The following is a 19,462-nucleotide window of genomic DNA, read 5'->3' as shown; positions in this document are numbered from 1 at the left end:
CCATGATTTCATCCCTCCCAAGCTGTTCCTCGCAATCAGATCAGCTCCTCCAGATCTGGGGTGTCTGGGGTGAGCCTTCTAGGCTGGATGCTTAGGAGGGAAGGTGGAACCCAAAGAGGACACAGTGGGCTTCCACTGCTGGAACTGTTCTGCTGAGTCAGTCCCTGAGCTTTTCTTGGGTGCGAGCCTGGGCAGTGAAGGGAGACAAAGAGAAGAGGCTGTTCTGGTGTCCTGCCCAGGAGCAGATGGTGTGATGGAAGCCTAGTGGGCTGTGGTGGCCTCTGAGTACCCGGGAGGGCACAGACGGGGCGTAGGGCCAGGAAGAGAGAGATTGGAGAGTTGAGTCTTAAGGAAAAGGGAGACTCATGGACTCCGTAAGGACTCGGGAAAAATCGGTCCTTGGGACGCCTTGGTCCTGGAGGGGCCTGTTCTTCAGGGAGCAAGCATGTTTTGCTGGTGAAGGGGAGAGAGAGTTTGCGGCAGTGAGAAGGGTGGTGTGGCTCGCTAGGTGGAGGACAAGTGAGGATACCAAGTACGTGGGGGTTCCAGACTTCTTCCTGAAACGAGTGTCTGAGGGACTCGGGGAAATTGAGAAAGGAGACCCTAAGAAGAGCGGGATGTGCGAGGGCAGTGTAGAGAGGCCCCGGCTCCTGGGAGTGAGATGGACAGCGCGCGCTGGGGTGGCCCGGGGGGCCTGGAGGAGACCGGGCAGGCCTCAAAGTGAGGGGACGCCCGGAACCTCGCCGGCCTGGGAGGCCCTTCCGCGGCGCCCCCTGGGTGGGTGTGAGACCTGGGAGGCCCCCGGGCGGCCGGGCAGGGGTGGGGGTGCGGAGGGGCGGGTTGGGGGAGACAGCAGGCGCCGGAGGGTGGGGCCGGGCGGGGGAGAAGGAGGGGCCGCGGGGAGGGGGCGGGGAAGGCGCGGGGCGGGGGCGGGCGGCTCGCCCGGGGAGTCGCACTCGGCTGCCGCCGGCGCAGCGAGCGGAGACGGCCGGGCCGCGGCGACCTGACCCGGACGAGCGGCGCGCCCGGGGGCCCAGGCAGGGGGCGGGAGGAAGCGCGGGGCTGCGCCGGCCGCCCGGGCCCAGGAGAAGCGGAGCAGAGAGGAGCTGGGACACGGGCGGGGCCGCCGCAGCTCCGGATGGGACCAGCGCCCTGGGCCCGTTAGTCCAAGCAGGAGCTTCGGGAGAAGCCTTCTCAGGGAGATTCACCCCTGCCTTCCCTCCCCTCCGGCCCAGGCCTCGCTTCGCTCCCCGCCGCCCATGGTCCCAGTCCTTCCGCCGCGCCAGCCCCCTCCCACCTTATCCCCCTGGTCCTCCTTTCCGCAGCTCTCTGCCCTCCTGGCCCCTTCGGCTGTGAGGTGTCCCCCAGGCCTTCTCTTTGTACCAGCCTGCCCCCCACCCCCACCCCATCCCAGTCTCGGATCCCCTTTTCCTCCTCAGCTTGAGATTCATAAGCCGACTTCACCCCTCACTGTCCACATCCCAGTCACAGGCCCCCTCGGTCCTTCCGTCCTCCTGCCACCCTACCCTTAGTCCTCCTCAGTCCCTGCCCTGGGCTGCTGGACCCAGTCCTCACCCGTTCCCTGGGGCTCCCTTTCTCCCTCCTCTTCCTCGCCTGTCCCTGCCCCTCTCCTGTGTCCCGGCCCTCCTGGCTCATCATCACTTCTCTTCTGGCGGTCTTCCCCTGGTTCCAGGCTGGGTGGTGCTGGTGTCTCCCCCGTAGGCCCACCTGGCCCTGGGTTCTGGGGGCAGTGGGGCCGCCGCTTTCTCCCCATGGCACTGCCATCTCTCCTGCTGGTGGTGGCAGCCCTGGCAGGTGGGGTGCGTCCTCCCGGGGCGCGCAATCTGACGCTGGCGGTGGTGCTGCCCGAACACAACCTGAGCTATGCCTGGGCATGGCCACGGGTGGGTCCAGCTGTGGCCCTTGCCGTGGAGGCGCTGGGCCGGGCGCTGCCCGTGGACCTCCGCTTCGTCAGCTCTGAGCTGGACGGCGCCTGCTCTGAGTACCTGGCCCCTCTGCGCGCTGTGGATCTCAAGTTGTACCATGACCCCGACCTTCTGTTGGGCCCGGGTTGCGTGTACCCCGCTGCCTCTGTGGCTCGCTTTGCCTCACACTGGCGCCTTCCCTTGCTGACCGCGGGTGCTGTGGCCTCTGGTTTTTCGGCTAAGAGTGAGCATTACCGAACCCTGGTGCGCACTGGTCCCTCTGCTCCCAAGCTGGGTGAGTTTGTAGTGACGCTCCACGGGCACTTCAATTGGACTGCCCGTGCTGCCTTGCTGTATCTGGATGCTCGCACAGATGACCGGCCTCACTACTTCACCATCGAGGGCGTCTTTGAGGCCCTGCAGGGCATCAACCTCAGTGTACAGCATCAGGTGTATGCCCGTGAGCCGGGGGGCCCTGAGCAGGCCACCCACTTCATCCGGGCCAACGGGCGCAGTGAGTGTGGCCCGGGCTGTGTTAGGGCTAGGGGAGGAGGGTCGTGGTGTCCCTGGGGCTGGGCACTGGGAGGCTGTAGATGTAGATGGGTGTTGAGGAGCTGATGGTGGTGGTTGGGATCAAGAAGCAGAGGTGGATGGAGCCCCTGGGAGAGGCCCAAGGCATTGTATTGGGGTGGGGGGCGGGGGGCGCTGCTGGTGGCCGTTCACAGGTAGATGTGAACAAGGAATAAGATAGCATGGAGGGTGAAGCTTGGGTCAGGGAGAGTGTGGGGTTGGGGGGCATTGAATCTGGAGAGCAATGTGAGTGCCCTGGAGTAGTGAATGTAGTTGATGGTCACTCCAAAATGTGTGCCTGTCTGTGAGCAGAGACTTCTCAGACTGGGCTGCCAAGACCCCTTGGAGGCATAAGAAGAGTGAGGACTCTGTTAATGGGCTTTGAGGTACAGCAGATTTGGTGGGGAAAGACAGGTAAAGCTCACACTGAGAGAAATTCTGAGCAATCAGTGCCTTTGAGCCTAGGGAGAGGCAGGGCAGAGTGGGGGAGTGAGGAGGTCTGGGTGGGAGCAGAAGGCAGGGCTCTGGGAAGGGGAGGGGCTCGAGGGATAGCTCCCTTCCTTTGGAGTCTGGAGTCAGGCTCTGACTTCTGCCAGATGGTCCTTATAGCCCCAGGGTACTTATGACATAGACTCCCAAGGGGAGGGATGGGGGACATCTGGTGGGTGGTTGATAGGTTAGGGCCTCTATTCCTTGCTAAGCATGGAAATGCAGACGGTCAGAAAGAGGGCTGTTCAGGGTCCTGGCCCCTCTCTCAGGGGCCCCTCTGTCATGTACCTGCCCCAGTTGTGTACATCTGTGGCCCTCTGGAGATGCTGCATGAGATCCTGCTGCAGGCCCAGAGGGAGAACCTGACCAACGGGGATTACGTCTTCTTTTACCTGGATGTCTTTGGGGAGAGCCTCCGTGCGGGCCCCACACGCTCCATGGGCCGGCCCTGGCAGGATAATCGCACCCTGGAACAGGCCCAGGCCCTCAGAGAAGCATTTCAGGTATCATCTGAATCAATCTTGAAGGAAGGGGGAGAGGAAATTTTGGGGGATTCTCTTTCTCTCACAAGACAGGGCGAGAATTGTAAACTATAGAGGTGAAATGGACAAAGGATTTTCTAGCCTAGTCTCACCTTTGTGGCTCTTTCTCAGTGAGTCTGCCAAGGCCACCTCTTAAGATCCTGGAATGGCTGGCTTTCCTAAGTACCAATGGTAGATATACCGTCAGGGAGAAAAGTCCAGGAGAAGATTTAGTCCCAGCCCGTGGGAGGGCTTCCACCCTTTCTGAAGAGGTGAGGCATGATTGCAGTACAGTTAGATATAAGTATGAGATAGGATGTGATTATAGGTCCTGGAAGAGATGCTAAGAACGTGAGTGGTTCAGAGGAGAGAGTCACTGTGGGCTGGGTTTAGGGAATGCTTTTATAAAGGAAGCAAGACTCCATTGTGACTTTAAAGACAGATGTTGTTTTCCTAGTCAGAGTGGGAAAGAGGATCCAGGCAGCTAAGAGAAAAAGACAGGAATGGACCTGTTTGGGGGTCCAAGGCAAACTGACCTGACGAGAAAGAGTGGTTCACTTGGGGCAGATTATGAGAAATAATGTTGCAGGGGTAGCCTCAGCTTAAGAAGAGCCCTGAACCTAAGACTGAGGTGCTTGGACTTGAGTGGCCAGGTTTTCGAGGTTTGTTTGTTTGTTGTGATGAGACGTATACTGACAGAATTCAGGTTGGATTGGAAGAGGAGAAGACTGGAGGCAGTGAGGCCATCTGTATGTAATAGGCTAGAATGAGGCCTAGAGCTATGGGCTTGAACTGTGGTAATGATGCGTGTGTGTTCATTTGTGTCTGCTGACGCTTTGTAACCCCATGCACCGCAGCCCACCAGGTTCCTCTGTCCACAGGGTTTTCCAGGCAAGAATACTGGAGTGAGTTGCCATTTCCTTCTCCAGGGGGTGGTGATGATAGCCGGAATGAAAAGAAATGGATGTGAGAAACAACTTGTAGGGAGAAGTGACAGGACTCTGTTCACTTCTCTGCTCAAAACTTTGAATGACTGATTTCCTACTGAATGAAGTCCTGACTCCTTATCATGACCTTTAAGATTTTCTACAGTCTGTTCTCAACCCACTTTTAAAATCTTACTTTCCAGTACTGCTGAGTACGTCAGCGGCTAGACCTCTCTCAAATCCGCGACCAAACGCTGCCCCCATCTTTACGCTCTCTGCTCCTGTTCACAGTGCTCTTCCTCCCTTCACCCCAAATCTCTGCCTCTTAAAAGCATACCCATGAATTGCTCCCCCCTTCTCCCACCAGTCTTTCACTGATTTGTGTGCATAAGTATTTTTTTAACATATTTGTGCATATCCCTCCTTTTCCCAAAAGGATTTGAGGTGGCATATGGGATAACCTTAAGGTCCTTTCAACCCTTAGATTGTTTGACTCTAAGTAGGTATGTATAAGTGCTGGACTTGTTTGGCCACCTTCTCCAGTAAGTGAGGTTTTACATGACTTTTTTTTTTTAATTGGAGGATGGTTGCTTATGAGATTCGTGTTGGTTTCTGCCATATATCAATAGGAATCAGCCACAGGCATACACATGTGCCCTCCCTCCTGAGAACCCCTCCCATCTCCCTCCTCAGCTCACCCCTCTAGGTTGTCACTGAGCACTGGGTTGAGCTCCCTGTGGCTGTGGCTGTGATTTTGTATTTGGTTGTGTCTGACTGTGAATGACATATCTGTTTGCACTCCTGAGTATGAGTCTGTGACTGTCACATGTGAACCCAGGCAGTGACAGGACAGGTTTTGTTGATGCTGTAACTTTTGCCTAAAATGACCTTCTTACCTATTGTCTGTCTGAATAAGGCATTCTTTAGGACTCAGATCAGTTATCTTCCCTTCTAGAAACAATCCCTGAATCCTCAGGCTGGACTGAATTTCCCACTCTTTGCCTAACTGTCTTCTCTGGAACTTACTATTCAGTCAATGTTTGAGTCACTTGAAGGCTGGCTCGTTCTATTCGAGTTTATTGAGCACATGTTACTTCCCAGTCTCTGGGCTAGGTACTAGCATACAGCAGAGAACATGACAGATATAGTCCCTGCCTTTTTGGAGTCCACACTCAGTAGAGTAGACCAACATAAACAAATAAGCAATAATACTAGTATAGAACAAATTGTGATGTGGTATGGTACTTAAAAAAAAAAAAGAATGGAGTGGTTTGAGAAGAGAGTAACAAGAGAATTGTGCTTTAGCTAACGTGGTCAAGGAAGGTCTCCCTGACCCCCCCCATATGGGAAGACTCCACAGCCTTCTGGGCCACATTTTCTTTGTTGAGGGAACACTTCTCTCTCTTGTGGGAGAATTCCTATCAGCCAAGCGGCCCCAGCACTTAGGATAGGGGAGGAGGGATATAGTCCACTAACAATTAGTTACAGACAATTGATCTTTGGATATTGTGGGAAGTGGGGACACCCACCCCTCCATGCAGTCAAAAATCTGAGCATCACTTTACAGTCAGGCCTCCCCATCAGAAGTTCCACATCTGTGGATTCAGCCGACCATGTCATACAGTACCTTGGTCTGTGTTTACTGGGAAAAAAAGCCGCATTATCAGTGGACCCATGCAGTTCATACCCATGTTGCTCAAGGGCTGACTATAAATGAATTCTCAGCTTTCCCACTCACTGTAGGCATTATTCAGACAGAAAAGCAAAGAGGGAGGTTTTGCTACAGTATAAGAGAAGGGGCAGTCAAGAACATGCCAAAGGGAAAATCAAGGTGGTGAGGTGGGGAGAGAGGGTGATGGGGTATCCTCTGACAAAGCTCTTCTTAGCCTTTTCTGATCCTGAAGCCAGGCAGGGGGTTAGGGAGGTTATGTGGTCAGTTTCAGACAAAGATGAAAGAGCAGAGAGGCCACGCCCCAGACATACCTGGCCCACTGTGGTCCTGGACTGGAGTAACCTGGAGAAGGCGGCAACAGAGGCGAGGAGCCCCTGATACAGATATCCACGGCTTTCTAGGCAGGTGTCGAGGAAAGGGGCCCGGCTCGTGCTGTATACTAGCTAGAGTGGGGAAGAAGACCCTAAAATTAAGTATGTTGCTATGATTTTTAAACCTCATTAAACCTAGAGGGTAGGAATCATGCCTACCTGTGTAGTCCATGTGCCCAGCACTTGTTTACTGAGTTGAATCAAGGTGTGTGTTGGGAAGAGAGGAAGAGTCAGGAATTCTTCTAGAGAGGAGTAGAGCTGGCAGATACTATAAACCGAGATGATCAGCCAGGAGAGGGAAAAATAAGTAGGTACGGTGGAGCTAAACAAATGGCTTAGCTCTAAGGACCCAGAGCCTCTGTCTGGACATTTTAGAACATTGGACAGACTGGCCCAGAAACCCAGGCAGAAGCAACCACCTAGGTGACCAGCATGAGACTGGGTTACAGAGAGGGGACTCCAACGTCAAGAATGGAAGTTAGCAGTAAAGCAAGGGCTGTGTGGGGCAGCATCTCTTCTGGAGACCACCATTCTGTCCATTGATCAGGGTTAGGTATGGGCGGGCCAGCAGGCTGAGCCAGGTGTCTGCTGCCCTTCCACATTTCCTGGGTGCCCTTCTAGCTTCCATCACTGCTGCACTCATTTTTGGCAGCCTTTGCTTTTTTTTTCCACCTGGGGTCCCCCATGAAATGGGACACAGAGACCTACCTTTACCTTCTCTCTAGCCCCTGAGCAAGAACAGCAATTCTTTGGAGGTTCTTCTGCTTCTCTCTCTCTTTTTTAGTAGCTAGTAACCACAGCAGAAGAGTCTAGCATAGCAGTTTTCAATGTGTGGTCTTGGGATCCTGGGGGCCCCTGGAATCCTTTTATGGGGACCATGAGGTCAAAACTATTTTAGAAATACTGAGATGTTATTTGCCTCTGTCACTCTCATTCTTCCATGATTGTACAGTGGAGTTTTCCAGAGGCTACGTGATGTGAGATGATGTCATCACTCTGGCAGCTATAGAAGGTGTGCTTGTGTATTCTTGTGCTTTAAAACTTTGTCAGTTTTTATTTCTCCTATGGTAAATATTGATAGATGTAATCCAAATTACGGACTCCTTGGGGTCCTCCGTAATTTCTAGTAGTAAAGGGTTGTGAGATCAAAAACATTTGAGAACTGCTGGTCTAGCAAACGAATAAACCTAGGGAGTTACTTTTTAAACAGCACTGGAAATCTATTATTGACATTTGTATTGAACTATAAATTGTGTGAAGCCTGATCTTTTCAAGTTTTTTTTTTTGTAATGTTTAAAACATTTTATTTACTTATTTATTTTTGGCTGTGCTGGGTCTTCATTGCTGCGTGTGGGCTTTATCTAGTTGTGGGGAGTCGGGGCTACTGTTGGTGCTGTGTGCAGGCTTCTCGTTGCAATGGTTTCTCTTGCTGTGGAGCACGGGCTCTAGAGCGTCGGCTCTGCAGTTGTGGCGCGTGGACGCAGTTGCCCTGTGGCATGTGGGATCTTCTCGAGCAGGGCTCAAACCTGTATCTTTTGCATTGGCAGATGGATTCTTAACAGCTGGACCACCAGGGAAGTCCCTCAAGTCTTTTAACTAACTTTTTACATTGTCAACCATATCCTACCTTTCTGTTTTTATTTTATTCATTGAACAAGTGTTCCTGAATGAACCCTTCCAGCCCCACCCTCAGTCTCCCTCTCCTTTTAAATTCTGCCTGACAGTGGGAGAGTATTAGCAATGTGTGGTCAAGCATCCACATACTCCAGTAAGAATAATTACCTCAGTAGGCAAACTCTAGTCTGTATATTGAATGTGTGTTATAAACTGACTTCACTGTGTCGTACCTGGAGTGAATTGATCTAGAATAGATCACAAGTAATATATCTAGTATCTCTATGGTACTTTAGGGATTAAAGACACGGATATACACAATTGCTAGAAATGACTAGTTTTAGTCTATCATTTCACAAAATATATTGATCTAAAGTCTTTCCCCAAAGTTGCCATGCCAGTTTTCTGACCAAGGCAGAGAGGCTAGTGACTGTGGAGGCCTGAGGTACAGGCAGAGGCCAGGAAGGGGGAAGTGTGTGAGGGCGGTGGGAGCCAAGCAGGCACTCCCGTGGAAGACGGAGAAGTGCTGACGGTGGCCAGGGAGCAGTGTGCACAGCTGAGACCACATGTGTCACTGGCTTACCTGTGAGGCGTGGGTGGGCATGGGACCGTGTGCTTTCCTTGTGACTCATGACTTGTGGGACTAGGCTGGAATGCAGGGCAGTACTGCATATAGTGGGTGTCCTACACACATTAAAGGAATGGGCTCGTGGCTTTTTACAGATGGAATCACTGTCTCAAGGTATTTCCCCCACTGGTCATAGGACCTCACTGGGTGGGAGCACTGGGCCAGCATTGTGCTGATAGCATTAGCAGTATTAACACCAGGGAGAGGAGCTGTTGCTCAGGGTTGTCCTTGCCAATAACAGGTACCCAGAAAGGAAGGGACCGAGGGGCTGTGAGGGATAGTAGGGGCTTCAGGAAGATGAAGAGCCCATTTGGGGGATGGAGTTGACTTTATCTGTTTCTTAGTCTCCACATTCCCAGAACCATCCATAGACAGATGGTTCTATCTATCTTGTATGAAGGAGTCCCTTCTCCCAGGTGTATTAAACACACACACAACACACATAGTGTTTAGTATCCTCTCAGCCTTCAGGGTCACTCATGTACATTTTATATCATGTGTATTTGACCATGTTTCTCTCTCCTGCTTCCTCTCTTCCCCTAATTCCCATCTTGAATCCTTTTCACTCTCCCATGTGCTGTGGGTCCAGACGGTATTGGTCATCACATACCGAGAACCCCCGAATCCTGAGTACCAGGAATTCCAGAATCGTCTTCTGATTAGAGCACGGGAGGATTTTGGTGTGGAGCTGGCCCCTTCCTTGGTAAGCAGATCTCTCTCTCCCTGAGAGTCAGACCAGGCTTTGAGGAAAGGCTCTTCTCCCTAACTCAGAATACAACCTTGGCCACAGAGCCAGCCCTACTGTGGGGGCTGGATGGCTTCCATCTGGGTTTTTCCCTTCTGCCCTAGTGAGGCAGGGATGGCCCCTTAGCTATGGGAGGAGGGAAGAAAGCAAACCAGGAGGAGGAGAAGAAGGAGACCTCAGAGATGGGAGGGGGGCTGGAGAAGGGGCCTGGAGGGACCTTTGGAGAGCACTGCTGAAGTTACCACCCCCAGATGAACCTCATTGCTGGCTGCTTCTACGATGGGATCCTTCTGTATGCCGAAGTCCTGAACGAGACCATACAGGAGGGAGGCACCCGGGAAGACGGACTTCGAATTGTCGAGAAGATGCAAGGACGAAGATACCGTGGTAATGGAGAGGGTCAGATGAGGGCCAGAGCGCTGCTGCCAGGCTCAGGAGTGGAGTGGGCAGAGGCAAACACAGACACCAGGGGCAGGAGAGAAAGTCAGCTGGGGCCAGAGCACCCGGCTGAGGTGGACACATGCTAAGGACGGGGGCGGGGACAGACCGCCAGGTAACTAGAGGGCTTGGGAAGATAGGAGAGCGACCAAGGGCAGATCTCCAAGTAAGGGGTGCTCCTTTCCATCTTAGGTGTGACTGGACTGGTCGTTATGGACAAGAACAATGACCGGGAGACCGATTTTGTCCTGTGGGCCATGGGAGACCTGGTTTCCGGGGACTTTCAGGTGATGGGGGAGGAGGCAGGGAAGTGAGTGCGGGTGGGGCCCACAAACCCAGCTTTTAGGGTTCTTATGGGGGCAGAACCAAAGGCACTGGAGGCAGGGCCTTACTTTCTCTCCTGGAGCTGCATGATGGTGGTGGGGGGAGCAGCAGGTTGGGGAGAAAAGCAGCCAAGTAGCTGGGTATGGGGCGAGGCGGCTGGTGGGAGCAGGCCTGTGGGCCCCGTTCTCTCCATCCTCACAGCCTGCAGCCCACTACTCGGGAGCCGAGAAGCAGATTTGGTGGACAGGACGGCCCATCCCCTGGGTGAAGGGGGCCCCCCCCCTGGACAATCCCCCCTGTGCCTTTGACCTGGACGACCCATCCTGTGATAAAAGTGGGTGTGTGCAGGGACTGGGAGCAGCCCTTCCTCCCTTTGCTTTCTTTCTCTTATTTCCTCCTCATGCCCCCCTGCCTCCGACTCTTAGCTCTGCTTCACCTCGTCTCCTCTACTCTCTCCCTCCTCTCTACCTTGAGATGGGTCTGCTCCCTGCACCTAAGAGCATCGCCCCCTTCTGGCTCCCAAGGCCACACACAGTCTTTCTCAGGGCCCCCCTCTCCCCTTCAGCTCCACTCTCAACTCTGGCAATTGTGGCACTGGGCACAGGAATCACCTTCATCATGTTCGGTGTTTCCAGCTTCCTCATTTTCCGGTGAGTTCTGAGATTCCGCTGACAGGCTCCCTTAGCTGTAACTCCACCGTCTCTAGCCTTTCTTGTCAGTTGTCTTTTAGCCTTGGACTTGTTTCCCCTCCCCGACTTTGGCTCTAGACTGGGTACACTAGTCTAGAATTAGTGATTTTGAGTGGGGTCTTCTATGGGCAAAGGTGAACTTTCCATGGCTGCTACCATGGCACTAGTGGTAGAGAGCCCCCCTGCCAGTGCAGAAGATGTAAGCGATGTGGATTTGATCCCCTGGAGGAGGGTGTGGCTGCCCACTCCACTGTTCTTGCCTGGAGAATCCCATGGACAGAGGAGCCTGGTGGGCTGTAGTCCATAGGGTTGCAAAGAGTCGGGCAGCATTTTAAGAAGGTACTTTATCTTCAGCCTCTGTGTTTTTACATAAGCACAGGGCTTGTGTCTGACCCACAGAGAGTGCTTCAGTCTCTCTCTGTCCTGTCTCTTGGTGTGACGACTGCAGCCTCAAGAGCTGCCGGGAAGCCCCCGCCACCCCACAGCTGGCCTCTGGGGTGGTAGGATCAGGCTTGCCAGTCAGCTGAGGGGTGCAGTCCTTACAGAAAACTGATGCTGGAGAAGGAGCTGGCCAGCATGTTGTGGCGCATCCGCTGGGAAGAGCTGCAGTTCGGCAATTCAGAGCGATGCCACAAGGGTGCAGGCAGTCGCCTCACACTGTCGTTGGTGAGCCCTTCTCTCAGCTGTTCCTCCGCTTTCTTCTGAGTGCCTGTCTTTTCGTACCCTGGACCTTTCCCAGCACATCAGCCTGTAATGATAGCGCCTGCACCACCACCACCATCTAATGTTCCTTTCATCCTTCCGCCTCCATGTTGCCTTTGGCCCCAGCGGGGATCCAGTTACGGCTCGCTCATGACAGCCCATGGGAAATACCAGATCTTTGCCAACACCGGTCACTTCAAGGTGAACAGTCATCTGCTTATTCTGGTCCCCACCATTTCATCCTGTCTCATCCTCATCTTTCACCTCTTCCCGTGACCCTCTGCCCCTCGTCAGCCTCCTCTCTCTGTCCAGCTGAGCTCCTGGCTGCTCCCATAGTTCTCTAGTCTTTCCCAGCACCCAGAGGCTCCTTCAGAAATTAATGTTCCTCTTCCCCTTTCACTCCCACTCTCAGGGAAATGTTGTGGCCATCAAACATGTGAATAAGAAGCGCATCGAGCTGACCCGGCAGGTTCTGTTTGAACTCAAACATGTAAGTCATGGTGTATGGGTTGAGGGCCCAGGATAAACTCCGATGTGGAAGGGGAAGGAGAGGACTAGGGAATAGTAATACTGGCTGGGAGGGCAAGTGGGTCATTTTTAAATGACTTTGAGTTGTGAGTACAATTAAGAGAAAGGTCCTCTCCTTTAGTGGTAGATTTCTGTATCTAATTTTTAGCTCTCTTAATTCTCTTTTCTTCCTTTTTTTTTTTCTTTTGACTAGATGAGAGATGTTCAGTTTAACCATCTCACTCGTTTCATTGGCGCCTGCATAGACCCTCCCAACATTTGCATTGTCACTGAGTATTGTCCTCGGGGGAGTTTACAGGTGTGGGATCTAGGTGGGGATTATGGGGGCAAGGGAGATAGACCCCAAATTACATCAACTGTGTGGGTGACAGTGGGGCTAGGATAGTCACATCATCTATCCCATGTCACTTACCAGGATATTCTGGAAAATGACAGCATCAACCTGGACTGGATGTTTCGTTATTCACTCATTAATGACCTTGTTAAGGTGAGTCTTCCCTGCTCCTTGAGTTCATCCACTTTAATAATGCCTCCTTTTTTCTGTCTTTGCTTAGGATTTCTCTTCCTGGTCTTCTAAAAATTCCATTCTCTCCACTTCCCCTTATTCTGAAGATTGAGTAATAATGGGTAAACAGGGGATCTGGGGCTTTTAATTGGGAGGAATGAGTTTTATTTGCCACAGAGAGTCTTCGTAGAAAATTTTTATTTTCCTACACTAGACACCTCAAATCTCTCTCCATCATCCTTTTATTTTTTTTAACTTCCAAGAGTTTATATTAAAATCTCTTAGCAGGGAAAAATAATGGGGTCTCCAAACATACTTATCTTCTGGGTTTTTTACCCTCATTTTTCTCTGTCATTTACTTTCTAGCCAATATTTGGCATATCTGCTCTTTTGTTCAGAAAAACTGAAATTCAAAAAGAACATTTTACTAAGTAAATGTAAAGTTTACATTTACATAAAAAGGTAAGTTTTACTTACTTCTCTAAATAAAACTGAGAAGCCAAGGAAAACTATGCTGATCATTTGGTATCTTCTAAGATACTGCTGCTGCTGCTAAGTTGCTTCAGTGGTGTCTGACTCTGGGCGACCCCATAGACGGCAGCCCACCAGGCTCCCCCATCCCTGGGATTCTCCAGGCAAGAACACTGGAGTGGGTTGCCATTTCCTTATCCTATGTATGAAAGTGAAAGGTGAAAGTAAATTCACTCAGTCGTGTCCGACTCTTAGTGACCCAATGGACTGCAGCCCACCAGGCTCCTCTGCCCATGGGATTTTCCACTGCAAGAGTACTGCAGTGGGGTGCCATCACCTTCTGCATTCTAAGATACTAGGCTTCAGCTATTTTCAAGTGACCCAGAGGTCCATGGATTTGTGGAGGTATAAAGTTGCATCTCACACAGGTGTTTAGAAGCAAGTCCCTGGGTCAGTGAGCTAGCCTAGTGGATCACCTGTACCACACCTGAAGTTGGCTTTGGTTATTCTATTTAGTTCTAATGAAGTTATTTTAAAAATTTTGTGTGTAATGTAAAGTTTGCCATCAAATGAGAGAGAAATTATTAGGTAACGTTGATGTGGTGCTCTGGAGGTGTGATGATAAATTATAAGAAAAACATGACTCTTAAGAGAACAATGATTTGATAGAAAGGTGATTTGTAACAAATCCAGAAGTCTAATCATATCTATATTCACAAGTTTGGAGATTTCCCAAGGTTTGTTGATGTCAAGATGAAACAAATAAGAAGAGTTCACAGAGAGTAGAGTTTTGAATTGTTTAGGCCCAGAGCTAAACATTTAGAGGAGTTTTGGTTAGCACTGTATCCTTTTTCTATTCCACCTGAACTGACTTCCCAGTGGAAGCATCACTCTATCCTCTTATTAGGACCTGCCTTAGAGTCCTTCACAGGCAAAGGTTCTCTCCTGTCTGGCCTTGTGGGGTCAGAAGTTTCAGGCTTCTGGATTGACTTGGCAGCTACCTCCTACCTTGGTCCACTTTCCAGGGTTTTTTAAAAAAATGTCATTTATTTTTGGTTGTGCTAGGTCTTCGTCGCTGCATGGTCTTTCTCTAGTTGCCATAAGCAGGGGCTACTCTTTGCTGCAGCGCATGGACTTCTCACTGCAGAAGCTTCTCTTGTTGTAGGGCCCAGGCTCTGGGTGCTCAGGTTTCAGTAGCTGTGGTTCACAGGCTTAGTTGCTCTGGGTCATGTGGGATCTTCCTGTACCAGGGATTGAACCTGTGTCCCCTGCATTGACAGGCAGATTCCCATCCACTATGCCACCAGGGAAGTCCTAGGTTTTCCTCATTTACCATCCTCTCCACTTTCTCTCTGGTCCACATTCCCTCTAGTAGATCACTTTTCTTCTCCATCTTGACCTGCCTGCCTGTTTACGATTATATGTTAAAGTTTCCAACTGGCTTATCTTCCTTGGTGCATCTAGGTAGTCTTAATACCTGGATCTCAAAGCACGCCTTCCTGAGCAGTGGCCAAGCATTTGAGGCCATCATGGGTGTAGTATTCTTGGAGTTCACCCTCATGGTTCTGTTCCCTTTATTACTCGGAAGACAGACTGCCCTTCCCAGGGTAATAACTGATAACTCCCCTTGTCCCTTTACTTATGCATGTCTCCTGGCCCTGGTGCTTAGGTGCTGATATACTGCTTAAGATACCAGGAAGAGATGGTGGTGGTTTAGTTGCTAAGTTGTGTCGGACTCTTGCAACCCTATGGACTATAGCCTGCCAGGCTCTCTGTCAATGGGATTTCCCAGGCAAGAATACTGGAGTGAGTTGCCATGCCCTCCTCCAGGGGATCTTCCCAACTCAGGGATCAAACCCAGGTCTCCTGCATTGTAGGCAAATTCTTTACCATCTGAGCCACCAGGGAAGCCCATGGAAGAGATGACTCTCCTATTTTTGCCTGCTTCTTTGAGTGGAAACTGTACAAAGGATGCCTTCCAAAATTAGCATATTGTTTTCATGGCCCTGAGATCTTTAGACAGCTAGCTAATGCCCATCTCATGGAGAGGGGGTATCCTAAGCCAGATATGACCCAATCCTATGACTTGATCTGTATCCTGCAGGGCATGGCCTTTCTCCATAACAGCATTATTGCATCCCATGGGAGTCTCAAGTCCTCCAACTGTGTGGTGGATAGTCGTTTCGTGCTCAAAATCACAGACTATGGCCTGGCCAGCTTCCGATCAACCGCTGAACCTGATGACAGCCATGCCCTCTATGCCAGTGAGGCCTTTCCCCACAACCCACTTCTACATTGCCCTCCCCTGGCCCTGATCATTTCCACTTAGGGAGGGTGGGAGAGGGAGATGGAGTGGCAGTACTGTGGCGAGCATTATGCGAATGAGCCCAGGTGGGCTTGGGGATTCCATCTGTGAGGACCTGGTTCCCTCTTTTCAGAGAAGCTGTGGACTGCCCCAGAACTGCTCAGTGGGAACCCCCTGCCGACCACAGGCATGCAGAAGGCTGATGTCTATAGCTTTGGGATCATCTTACAGGAGATAGCACTTCGCAGTGGGCCTTTCTACTTGGAGGGCCTGGATCTCAGCCCCAAAGGTGAGAGTCAATCTACTACCCAGCGCTTCCCCTACCTGGAGGACCTTTTCTTCAACCAAGCCTTTGTCACCCTCAGAGATTGTCCAGAAGGTCCGGAATGGTCAGCGGCCTTATTTCCGGCCAAGTATCGACCGGACCCAACTGAATGAAGAGCTAGTTTTGCTGATGGAGCGATGTTGGGCCCAGGACCCAGCTGAACGACCAGACTTTGGACAGATTAAGGGCTTCATTCGCCGCTTTAACAAGTGAGAGGGCATGACGAGGCAGGGGCTCCCCAGGGATAGAGGCCTCATCAGCCTTAGTGGTTGAGGTGGGGCTGGTGGGGCCAAGAGGGTAGGTGGGCTGGGTAGAAAGCCCCAGGAGTCTTGACCGTCTTGGAGCAGGTACCATATCGTGGCCTCCTTCCAGGGAAGGTGGCACCAGTATATTGGACAACCTCCTGCTGCGCATGGAGCAGTATGCCAACAACCTGGAGAAGCTGGTGGAGGAGCGCACACAGGCCTACCTGGAGGAGAAACGCAAGGCTGAGGCTCTGCTCTACCAAATTCTACCCCAGTGAGACTTCTGATCCCTTCCTGAATTTTCCTTTCATATCTGCTCTGTTGCTTTCTACCTCATCCAGCTCCTGACAACTCCCTTGCCAACCCTCAGAACCCTGCTTTGTCACATCTTGCTACCGTGAACCCATTCTGGCTCTAGACCATGTTTTTCATTCTGTCTCCAAATGAGCTGTGCTGCCTTCTTCCTGGCCTCCTATCCCTTCTTCTTAGGATGCTGCTCTACCAGAGCTTCACTCCAGTGAGTGTAGGTAGAACAGTCCCATCTCAGGACATTTGGTCTGCAGCCCCAGGGATCCTCTTCCAACCCCCACCACGTGTCCACCCTATCTTGTCCTAGACTGTCATGACTTCCCAGCCACCTTCCTTCTCCTCCCCCAGGCTCAGCTTTCATGTTAGAACCCATCTTTGCTCCAACCATACACTCTTTTCCCCTCCCTTTGCCCCCTTCTCTGAGTCTGGCTTGGTCTGTACCCTTGCCTCCTAGTTCAGTGGCAGAGCAGTTAAAACGGGGAGAGACTGTACAGGCTGAGGCCTTTGACAGCGTTACCATTTACTTCAGTGACATCGTTGGCTTCACAGCTTTGTCGGCAGAGAGCACCCCCATGCAGGTGAGAGACAGGTTAGGTGCCAGGGACGGGGTGGGGACCTAGGGAAGCTTAACTGGGGCATAGAGTTCCTTGATAACAGGAAAGACTAGCTTGTTCTGGAGTTTCCATATCTTGCCACGGCTCGTTTGTTAAGAATTCTTAGAAAGTCAGGCACAAGTTTTAAGGCCTCTACTTTCCCATCCCTTTTAGGTGGTGACACTTCTTAACGATCTGTATACATGCTTCGATGCCATAATTGACAACTTTGACGTCTACAAGGTGAGAGCTGGGGCTGCCCTTCCACTGACACTCCTTTAAAAACCAGTCTCCCCGAACCACACGTGCCTTACCTGCCCTGTGGTTAGTTTTCCTGTTTGAGTCTCCAGCATTCTAGTGCTGGAGTGTCCCTTATAGACAGCTGAGGCTCTGGCACTGTAGTTGTACATCCCAGTCTAAACTCTTGTGAATCCTTGTGGCTTCCCTAGTCAGAACCATCACAAGATCTAGTCTGCCACTTTTTGCCTGAGGGTATGGTCAGAGTCTAGCCATCTTTTCTCTTTATCCCCTCCAGACATGGAGGAAGCATACAGGATGTGGGTATAGAATGATATATTGGGATGAAGGACAAGCTCTGTAGTGAAAGCTTTTTGTTGAAGTCATTGAGTCATTTAGGGTAGGCTTTATGGTGCTTTGGAGTAAAAAACAATCTGACTTTGTAGCTAACTGTGTGGCCTTGGGCAAGTAAGAGAAGCTCCTTGAGCCTCAGATGTTTTATGTGTATGATGGGAATAATAGACTTATTGGGAATAATAGACTTATTGTGAATAAGTGCCTAACATTGTGTAGATAATAAATGCCCACTCTTCTCCCTTCCCTTTGGATTCACTCTGCCATCTCTTAGTTACCATAACGAAAAATTCCCATAAACCCGTTATTCAGATTTACCAATTGTTTGTATTTCCCATTTGCTTTATTAAAAAAAAAATCTATATATATGTATCCATATAATTATTTTCTGAACCTTGTGCAAGTAAGTGGCAGACACAGTGGCCCTTCATTCCTAAATAAGTCTGTGTGTAGTTCCTAAAAACCAGGACCTTCTCTTACACAGCTTCAGTACAGTTAACAAAGCCAAGTGCCTGCTTTCTTTCCTTTGACACTTTGGGCTATGTAGGGCTCATTTCATTGGGCCTGCTTCTCCCAGATACTCAGGACCGGGGCACTTATTTGCCAGTCAATGTCTGGCTTCCTGGCTGCCAGGATGACTCATAGTAGTACTCAGCTTGTCTCCTCTTACTCTTCCCCACGCCCACTGATACAGATAGAGATGACCTTTTTATCCCCCTCTCAATCAGGTAGAGACGATTGGAGATGCCTACATGGTGGTATCTGGTCTCCCAGGGAGAAATGGTCAGCGTCATGCCCCAGAAATTGCTCGTATGGCCCTGGCATTACTGGATGCAGTTTCTTCCTTCCGCATCCGCCACCGACCCCACGACCAACTGCGGCTACGCATAGGGGTCCACACAGGTAGGGCTGACTCTCCCTCCTGCCCTCATATCCACTTTCCCCAGGCTCTTCCAACCTGTTTCTTCTCACAGGGCCCGTCTGTGCTGGGGTCGTTGGCCTGAAGATGCCCCGCTATTGTCTCTTTGGAGACACAGTGAACACTGCTTCTCGAATGGAGTCTAATGGTCAAGGTGAGATGTCAACCCTCAACCTCAGCCTCAGCCTCCCCCTGGGTTGGCCTTTCCTTCTTTTCAGAGTCTCTCCAAGTCTCTCAGTTGGATAGACCGCAGTTCCTGATTGCCCTGTCCTTGGACATGCTTTGGTTCTAGTGCATGTGCCCTGGGAAGACCGAGACCCTCCTGAAGGATGGTGGTTGGGTAAAGGTCTCTCTGATACTGCAGTTTTTTGGTTGCCTTTTCTTTGATTCTTCTTTCCATCATCTCTCTTGTCCTGCCCCAGCCCTGAAGATTCATGTCTCCTCTACCACCAAGGATGCCCTGGATGAGCTCGGATGCTTCCAGCTAGAGCTTCGAGGGGATGTGGAGATGAAGGTGATGGCAGGCCACAGGAAGGGAGTCATGGAAAGGGAGGATCAATGTGACTGTGGAGGCTGTGGGGGAAGAGAGGGAGGTACGAGGAATAACAGAAGAATCTGAATTATCTCTGCTCTCCCAATTCCAGGGAAAAGGAAAGATGCGAACTTACTGGCTCCTAGGAGAGCGGAAAGGACCTGCTGGGCTCCTATAAACCCTACTTCTTCTCAAGCCAGACAATCCTCTGCTGCTGGTACCTGGGTGGGCAGTAGCCATCATCTCTCCACACATCAGAAGTGGACATTGTCACATGAGATGGAAACCAACATTCATAAAACCCCCACCTTATATGGAAACTTACCCTTTGCAGCTCAGTCTTGTACATATACCTGTCCCTCTCTGGCCTGGTCCCCTTCCTCCCTACCTTCTGTAAATATCTGTATCTAAACCAGAATATTTTGGCCAAATATAAAACAAACAAACAAAAACAGTTATGGGTGACATAGTCTGTGTAAGGGGCGGCTTCAAGGTTCTGGGGTATGGACACAGTAACTCACAGAA

At 51.1% G+C, this 19,462-nt stretch overlaps 1 protein-coding gene across 4 annotated transcripts; it reads left to right on the top strand.

Moving 5' to 3' along the window:
* The first annotated feature begins 914 nt into the window (after positions 1–914).
* NPR2 (natriuretic peptide receptor 2) lies at positions 915–19,391 on the top strand. Of its 4 annotated transcripts, XM_069576196.1 has the most exons (23): positions 947–2,439; positions 2,808–2,909; positions 3,282–3,487; positions 9,306–9,419; positions 9,713–9,848; positions 10,092–10,186; positions 10,425–10,557; positions 10,789–10,873; positions 11,458–11,578; positions 11,741–11,815; positions 12,027–12,104; positions 12,336–12,440; positions 12,558–12,629; positions 15,223–15,382; positions 15,557–15,712; positions 15,789–15,957; positions 16,121–16,267; positions 16,757–16,880; positions 17,070–17,138; positions 18,215–18,389; positions 18,461–18,559; positions 18,828–18,919; positions 19,050–19,391. In XM_069576196.1, exons 1-23 carry the CDS (start codon positions 1,773–1,775, stop codon positions 19,113–19,115), a joined length of 3,246 nt encoding a protein of 1,081 aa, XP_069432297.1. In that variant the 5' UTR covers positions 947–1,772; the 3' UTR covers positions 19,116–19,391. The 4 variants fall into 4 exon arrangements, with proteins under 4 accessions (XP_069432299.1, XP_069432297.1, XP_069432298.1 ...); XM_069576198.1 differs by lacking the exon at positions 2,808–2,909 and having other exon boundaries at positions 915–2,439; XM_069576197.1 differs by lacking the exon at positions 11,741–11,815 and having other exon boundaries at positions 953–2,439.
* Positions 19,392–19,462: the final 71 nt, after the last annotated feature.

This window comes from Ovis canadensis, chromosome 2 (genome assembly GCF_042477335.2).
Source record: "Ovis canadensis isolate MfBH-ARS-UI-01 breed Bighorn chromosome 2, ARS-UI_OviCan_v2, whole genome shotgun sequence".
Classification (NCBI taxonomy): domain Eukaryota; kingdom Metazoa; phylum Chordata; class Mammalia; order Artiodactyla; family Bovidae; genus Ovis; species Ovis canadensis.
Note: the sequence above shows the minus strand (reverse complement) of the source record. Positions and strands in the feature narration are given on the sequence as shown.

Coding starts and splice junctions, on each gene's coding strand:
- NPR2 (XM_069576196.1), top strand. CDS start 1,773: ATGGCACTGCCATCTCTCCTGCTGGTGGTGGCAGCCCTGGCAGGTGGG. Junction 9,420..9,712: donor TGGAGCTGGCCCCTTCCTTG/GTAAGCAGATCT, acceptor TACCACCCCCAG/ATGAACCTCATTGCTGGCTG. Junction 16,881..17,069: donor CAGAGAGCACCCCCATGCAG/GTGAGAGACAGG, acceptor CATCCCTTTTAG/GTGGTGACACTTCTTAACGA.